Below are 8,835 nucleotides of genomic sequence, written 5' to 3' on the forward strand. Positions count from 1 at the left end.
GGTTTGCTCGTTTATTGATTTTCAGCAAAGTGTAAACTTGACAAGGCTGTGCTCAGACAAAATATTTGTTATGCCATTTGACAACCACTTCCCTCCATTACAGTAAGTACGGTAGAAGAGATGATTGAACACCACAAAATGGTTTGGACAAACTGCCAGAGCCTTTAGGATTTAAGGCCAATGTTGAATGCTGACCTGATTTATTGAAAACTATAGTTCAATGAGTTTTGACAGACACGTTAGCTTGATGGTTCTCTTAGCAAAAACCATTGTGTATGGACAAAGAATATGAAATTAAATTACAAGGTTTAAAAACAACAACAAGACTTTTCTTGATATATTGCATTGTACTGGTTTCTTAACAAATGTATATAAGAGTAATAATAATAATAACAGTAGTAGTAATAAATATACTCTTTATTTGTAGAAGAGAGGGGTCAGACGATATCTATGGATTTTAGGACGAGTATTCGTATTCCTCAGCGCTCCGACGGCCAAAATCCATCCAGCCGGTATAATCCCGGTCTTTTATCTGGTGGTTCACGCTGTTTGCTTTGTTGTTCACGGATGAGTTGCGACGAACAGATCCTATGAGAGAAACAAGGCAAGTGAATAATGGAAAACATCTACATCTCTATATGATAATGAAATAGGAATTGACAGAAATTATTCTTCTTTGAACACAGGGTCATTTCCCTGTAGTGATATATAGACGACCATGTGACAACTAACCCCAGTTACCCAGTTGTCTAAACTTTTGTGCTTTGAGGGCTCAGTTTCTAAAATCAAATTGTTAGTGAGAAGAACGTGAAGGTGTGAGAGAGAGAGACAGACAGATAGTAGGCTGCAGTCTGACAGTTATCTAAAGCTCTCAGTTTGAGTGTGATGTGTACGTGAAGATGCCTCCCTGACATTGTTACCTCGAGCTGTTCAGACATGCCTCATCATCTCAATAAAATAACTCCTCACCTCACTGCCTCTCCTCTGAGTCCGGTTGCAGAGCCTACAGAATAACTTTTCACCAGCTATAGAAGTTTTCTAAAAACTTGTATGTATTTTACTTATATCACAACTGATCCCAGTGTGAACCACTAATGTTAAGTCGATACAGGCACAATGTGCCCTTTAAAGTGACAGATTTTTTACCATTTGGGTTAAATTGTGTAGCAGACCCTTTACCTGCTGTGATTTGCGTTGTTGCCAAGCAACAATTATTTTTGCTGGTAATTGGGACCAAACATTGGTTCGATGGCATGCTGCTGCACACGCCAATGCCTGGACAACGTTTCGGCAATGTACAGCACGGCAAATATCACTCGGGCTGTTGTCAAGGGCGTGATTCTATTTGCGACAGATGGGAGACTTTCGAACAAAAAGCGCAGGGCATGCACAAACACACGCACATGTGAAATATATTGTCTTTGAATTTTTCCCCAGCCCGTTTTGTTTGAGTTGTAGACTTGTTGTGACACGCTGACGTGTGTGAAACTTGCACCTCCTACTCACAATTATAACGAACACACAACACAATAACACACCAGACGAGAGATTAAGAAAGTCAAAGGAGAAAGTAGGACTCTTGTTAATGAGACCAATTAGTTTGGAAGCCACTCTCAGTTTGTCTCTCTCTCCCTCTCTCTCTCTCTCTCTCTCTCTCTCTCTCTCTCTTACTCTCTCACGTAAACATTTGGGTTCGTCTGTCAAGGACAATTTTGACATTATTTATTAGGTCATTTAGGTCAACACTGATTAAAGACATTCCTTAAAACATTCAGTTTGCTGACCGTTATGAAAACTGTTGCATCACTGAGCTTACATGTTAAGAGGTCCAATTTCCATAAATGATAATGGTTATTTTCCGCTTTGAAGAGGTTACACCCTAATGAGCTGTTATGCAATTTAGTAATGTACACCTGACCCAAGCATTTCCAAGCACCCCGGGCATAAACATGGTTCATTCAGCTGTGTTTGTGTTTACCGATCCACGGCAACGTTGCCCCAGAGCGAATTCGTGACAAGTCTTTTTCTTTCATTATCCGGAAACGTGTAATTTCACGAAATGGTTTTACGTGCTGCTCGACAGGTGTGACCTGACTTTAAAGTTGTTGTCGACCAGATATTAAAAAAAACTTGCTCTTTATGTTTGAAACTTTCGGGACATTATTGAGTTTCGTATGTGTCAAAGTTGAAACTGACAGACATTCATATTTGTGCTTTTGAGATGGTAAAATATAAGGAATGTACATCTTAAGTAATTGTTCAGCACATCGCCCTTCTGATGTCTCACCACTATTGGTAAAAGCTACATCAGAAGATTCCTTTAATTCGTTAAGCTACAGCTACAGAACTGAAAGCATCTTAGACAGATAGATGGAGAGGGAAACCTCAAGGGACAGAAATAAACAGACAAAAGCAGAATGTAATGAAAGAGAAATCTAATTACTCCTCATTATTCTAGAACATCAGTGTTAGGATCTGAGGTGATATATGAAGCTGTTATATGATGACTCTAATGAACACAATTAATATTAAAAATCCATTGTCTTTCTGTCACCATCGGGTAGCGTTCCTTGCTTCAGCTGTTTGACTGTTACAATATTGGTTTGTCTATGGGCAAATCTAAAGTGATGAACACTAAGCATCTGTGAAAGCTGCTCAGATTTCTAGTGTTACTTGTCTTTTAGGTCTTAAAGTCAATGGTGGTTGCTTTGTCATTATGTATTGTCAGTCATCGAAGACTTGCAAAATTCAACTGAACTTCACATCTCCAAGCACTTTATCTGTATGTTTCCCTTTTCCCTTTCAGTTTTTTGAAGATTATAGAAGTATTTATCATTTATTACTGTTATGAGCATAAATCTCAAAAAATGTTGTCAGATTAAATTCTCGAGTGTTATCACAAATTTGAATTAGTTTAGAAAGATGGTTGTGAGCATAGTCTCACCTTTTTTGGAGATGAGTTTGGCCAGCAGTTGGCTGAGGTTAGCGCGGGTGTCTGTGTCCATGTTAGCTGCCGGCTGCTGTTGGAGGCTGAGGGAGCGGGCGAGTCGAAGATGCTCGCTCACGCTGGTGTCCAGATGTGAGGGGAGTGGACTTTCACCGGTGTCAGGAGAAGAGGAGCGGGGACGACCCAGACACGAGACAGAAAGAGCAGCCAGGATCACACATACGCACACACCGCTGTTCATCCTGAAGGAAAAGAGAGGAGTTAAAGAAGGAGAGAGAAAGAGAAACATGTTAAGGTAAGACTCCTAATGTTCTTTTTACTTTTTTCTTTATTTCTTTCTTCATTGTATTACATTTTTATGTATGCTTTCTTGAAAGTGATGACAAATTTGATGAAAGTTAGCACTTGATTTATCGTACGATGACATTGTTGTAAATATTAGTCAAATAGTCATATTTGACTTTAAAGGCAATGCGAAATGTTAATTACAATAAAGACTATATAAAGTCAGAATAAAACTGCTTTTTATAAATAAATAAGTACATCTAAATAAGTATAGCAAGTATACAAATCTTGAGTGTAGTTAATATTTGTATTCTCTCTATAGAAATAGATATCATTGTGAGATCATAATGATACTTTGCTGTAAATTTATATATACATAATATTATTAAAAAAATGATAGATAGATAGATAGATAGATAGATAGATAGATAGATAGATAGATAGATAGATAGATAGATAGATAGATAGATAGATAGATAGATAGATAGATAGATAGATAGATAGATAGATAGATAGATAGATAGATAGATAGATAGATAGACATTGATTGATTGATTGATTCTCTTACCTTACTCTGTTTCTGTGAGCTTGGAGGAGAATGAAAGTGGGTATTCTCACGAAGGAGGGAGAGAGGCACTTATATACCCAGCTGTGACGTGCACACACATGCACATGCACACACACAGGCACGCACACACACACACATGCTTACATAGACATGCACGCACATGGAAAGAGTTTTAGTCATAGAAAATGTATACGTACATACTTGACAAAAATAGTAGTTCCACAAATATAAATGAATGAATAAAAGATGCTTTAATTGCTTTGAAAGCTTTTTACCAGTTCCACCTGCAATATCTGTGTGATCAGGTGTGTAAGAAAATATGACTGTACATATATTTATTAGGGAGAGATAGAGAAATATTGCTGCTGGTGACATATTTACATCACTTATAAATATTGCAGCTTTGTGACTAACTTTTCATTGTGTTTCAACAAAATCAGTGTACACTGACTACAATGAATATGAATTACACCTGCCTCAAGGCCATTTTATTTATTGTTTGCAACTTTCCTTCTCATATTTTGTCTTTGGTGTTTGTCATCTTATTCTTCTCTTTTTTACCATGTCTGCACAGAACGGACGCTGTTTTGTGGAACAAGGAATCAAGATTATTTTCTTTTCAAATAACACAATCGATCAGCCATCATCGATGTATATTGATAGCTTCATTTGCATAGTAATGAGAAGATAAGAACTCAGAGATAGTTGACTTAAAAACGAAAACAGCAGGTTTTCTTTAGGTACATAACCAAGGTGCTCTTCAGCCATGAACGCAATAAAAGTAAATGGTGACTCCGGCTGTTCCTGATCCCCGTTTGTTTTTGTTGGTATAAACATATAGCATCCTTTTTAATCCCTGACACCTTTTTTAAAGCTTTCACAAGGTGACAATTTAAGTTAACAGAAGAGATTTTAATTTGTTTTCACATAAAACAGCTGTGAATAAAGATGTCTCCACCTGTCTCTTTCTTATTTTTTTCTCCCTCTCTTTATTTCTCTCTCTCTGGTGGTTATCAGGGTGTAACATTTGCGTGGTCGGTGTGGGAACACTTGTGTGGGTGGTGCTGTGAAGCGTGAGAATTGATTGGCAGGCATGTGGGAGGTGTTTGTGTGATTGGAACCTGCCGTTGTGTGAAGACAACCTGCACTTCAATTTGCTTTACTTTTCCGCAGGTGTAAAAAATAGTCAAGCTTGGGCTACGTTTGGTCAAAGACCAAAGGAAGTTGAAAGAACGATAACACAAACCTTTTGCCTTCGCTTCCGTTACGTATTTATAGCTCACAAGATTTTAGGTGTGGCCAAGAGGTTGGCACAGGTGCTCCTGTGGGTAAAGCCAACTTGCAATATTTTCTGTGTTTTTAAGGGATAGTTCACCCAAAATGAAAATGTTGTCATCATTTATTCACCCTCATGTCATTCTAAACACATGTAAGATTATTTCTTCTGTGGAACACAAAAAGGATATTTTGAGAAATGTCTCAGTGGTTTTGGGTCCATACATAGAAGTCAATGGGTCCCAAGTTGGTCACCAATATTCTTCAAATAATCAGTGCAATAACACAGCAACAATGTGCTATAGAACTGGCCTAAGTTTGCCTAACAAAGCTTATCGAAAATAATACCACATAGACAATACTTATTACATTATTTTGTTTTTTTTTAACAAAAAACTGTAATAGGATAGCAATAGGAGTCTGTGTCCGTTGTTAACGAAAGAAATGTGTCTTTAGCCGTAATCTTAGGTATGGGGGTGCAGAACTAGTGGTGGTCTTGTAAGCCAAAAGCAGAGCTTTGAATTTGATGTGAGCGGCAATCGGTAGCCAATGTAACCTGATGATGTGTGGTGTAACATGCTCTCTTTGGCTCATTAAAGACCACTCTTGCCGCTCTTTTTTTGGATAATTTGCAGAGGTTTGGTTGTGCATGCTGGAAGACCAGTCAGGAGAGCATTACAATAGTCCAGTCTGGAAAGGACTAGAGCTTGTACCAGGACTTGCGTAGAATCCAAGGGTAAATGTCTAATATTCCTAATGTTGTACGGAAATGTCAAGATGATCAGTGAAGCTTAGCTGATCCTCAATTACCACTCCAAGGTTCCTGGCTGTCCTGGAAGATGAAATGGTTGATGAATCTGGTTGAATGGAGAGGTTGTGATGAATCTTTGGGTTCACAAGCAGTTCAGTCTTCAAAGCAAGGTTTAGTTGCAAGTGATGGTATTTCATCCAGAGTGAAATATTATTCAGGCACGCAGAGACACGAGCAGATACTGTTGGATCATCTGGCTGAAAGTAAAAGTTGTGTGAAATCTGCACAGCAGGGATAGGAAAAGCCACGTTTCCGAATTACCGATCCTAGGTATGCCATATATATTAAAAAGAGCAGTGGTCCAAGCACCGAACCCTGGGGTACCCCAGTAGTGAGATGTTGAGGCTCAGAGACCACATTGCTCCATGATACCCTGAATGGGCCATCTGAAAGGTAAGACCGATCCATTGAAGTGCCGTTCCCGAGATACCCATGGGCCTGATTTCTGACAAGAGGATGCTGTGATTAACGGTGTTAAAAGCAGCAGATAGATCTAGCAGGATGAGTACTGATGATTTAGAGGCTGCCCTTGCCAGAAGAAAATGGTCAGATGTGTGAAGCGGGATGACTTGGGTATGGTTAGTAGTGCAGTAGCATGTGTATATAAGATTCAATTGGTTACCTGATTTGTGAGAAGCTGTAGTTAGGATTTGGTCCAGGTCAAATGATCCAATCATGTTGTAGAAATCTTTGGCCTGTGGTTTGTCAAGGTGGATGTTGAAGTCCCCAAGCACAACCAGAGGAGCACAATCCCCAGGGAAGGATGAGAGAAGTACATCCAACTCCTCCATAAAATATCCAGGCTGACCTGGGGACGATAGATAACTACATAGTGGAACAAAACACAGTGCAACGATAGCTGCGCTAAAACGAACGAGACAGAAATTAAATACTTACACGTTTATGTTGAATTCTGTTGCCAGACTGCTTGCCTATGACATGAGGGTGAGTGAATGATGACAGAATTTGAATTTTTGGGTGAACTTTAGCTTTTTAACAATCTCTCACTATAGCTTTAAAGCCAGCATGCATGAATTGAAAGTTGTGATGTTGCTTACATCTGAAAAGTGTATATCTGAGTGTAACATCCTGGACATAGAATAATGAAAGCCAGGGATTTCATCCTGTGGGATTTGATTGGATTGGTGGAAATTGGAAGCCTGGCCATTGGACAGTCAACATATTCTGCCCATATTTCATGTAAAGAAGAGATGTAAAGAGGGGTAGGGAATGTTTTTGGTTTTGATGAAAGATTAAGAGTGCACATGAAAAACGAATTGGCCTAAAGGATACATGTATAATAAATGCTGCAATATTTCATAAAAACAATTATGCATTGACATTTATGATTTCATAGTGACTTTAAAAACATACATCAAAATGTTGTCATTATCCTTCAAAAGTCACAAACTAAACTTTCAGAAACGTCTTGGCAAAACATTTTGGCACAATAATTTGTGTCGAACTTCACTAATTTCTTCTCACTTTAATTCCCAATGAGCTTGTTTAAAACCATTAACCACAATCCTTCAAAATTCTAAATGTTAACCTTTCCCAGTCTTTCTTCTGCATTAACTCATCTTGTTTTATTATGACTGGTGTCTGTCACAAGGGTCGATTCTAAATAGAGGACCGGGAGGTTAAACAGCAAGCATAATTGTGCTCACCTCCCAGTCTTCTGAGACGAAATTATACCAGCACCATTACCAAAGATCATGCCAGTAATTGAGGATGACCTATGTAAATCTCTTGCAGAAGGAAGCTAAACTTTGCACACATGAATGAGTAATTTAACACTGTTTCTCACTGTGCCTCTGTCTCTCTCCATCTGTAATTACATACTGGAGGGGCATGTCAATTAATGATACTTAATTACCACATTTCAGAAAAGACCAGGGACTGAAATGTCTGTGTTACTTCCATATGTGTGCTGGAAAAGGCAGAGGAGACCCAGACAAATGTAATAGACGATATAGTTTTTGCGTGTGCAAAGGATAGTGGATATCCTATGAGATATCCAAAGCAATTTAAAGGAATGAAAATTATGTCGTAATTTACTCACCCTCTTGTCATTTCAAACCTGTACGACTTTCTTTCTTCTGCAGAACCCAAAAGAAAATATTTTGAAGAATGTTGTTAACAGCCCCCATTCACTTACATCGGTTACAATAGAAGTGCTGTGCTGTTCTGTTACCAACATTTTTTTTAATATCTTCTTGTGTTCTGCAGAAGAAAGTAAGTCACACAGGTTTGAAATGACAAGAGGGTGAGTAAATGATGACAAAAATAAAATTTTGAAGGTGAACTACTCCTTTAAACTGCATTCAGAATTAGCATTTTGTGTGAATCAAGGAAGAATTTAACAATGCTTATACTCAAACACACTTCTGTCAGCCATCACAATGATAAACCATACACAATGCTCTGTGGTAAACACTAAATAATTCACATCTAAATGAATGCACGTTTCTGTGTAAGTCTCTGTCACCTGAAATACATTTCAGATCAAGCAGTGTTTGTGATACTCCATGGTAGGTTTCCCTAACACATCTATTACTTTCTTTTTTGTTATGTTACATTAGTCAAACATATTCAAAACACAAGCCGTTGAACTGCGCATGTAACAAATTTAGTGCTATTTTGGTCCCCAAACACCAGGCCAACGGGAACACCCAAGCATAACAATGAAGCTACTGTCATTATCTTTGTTGTATAGGAATATTTGGCAGCGTTTTATTTGATGAGTTCCCTCCTGCTCGGCCAAAAACACTTGAAGCTGGATGAATTAAGACTGAAGAGCCAGCTGGGTTGGGCTGAAAGAGGCACCTGCTCTCCACTTTATCGGCGTTGCAAAGAGCAGGGCAACAAGAGGATGGATTGACAATTATGAAATCAGGTCCCCGTAAGGCCGCTTTAGTAAATCTGATTTATTTTTGATAAGCGTTTTGG

The 8,835-nt window shown here is 38.5% G+C and overlaps 1 protein-coding gene across 1 annotated transcript; it reads right to left on the minus strand.

Annotated features, from left to right (window-relative positions):
- LOC306910845 (cholecystokinin-like) lies at window positions 1-3,842 on the minus strand. Its single transcript, XM_079485708.1, has 3 exons — window positions 3,801-3,842; window positions 2,945-3,189; window positions 1-588 (listed from the first exon to the last, which is right to left on the minus strand). The coding sequence occupies exons 2-3, from the start codon at window positions 3,186-3,188 to the stop codon at window positions 458-460; spliced, it is 375 nt and encodes a 124-aa protein (XP_079341834.1). The 5' UTR covers window position 3,189; window positions 3,801-3,842; the 3' UTR covers window positions 1-457.
- Window positions 3,843-8,835: the final 4,993 nt, after the last annotated feature.

This window comes from Barbatula barbatula (assembly GCF_947034865.1).
Source record: "Barbatula barbatula genome assembly, chromosome: 21".
Taxonomy (NCBI): Eukaryota; Metazoa; Chordata; class Actinopteri; order Cypriniformes; family Nemacheilidae; genus Barbatula; species Barbatula barbatula.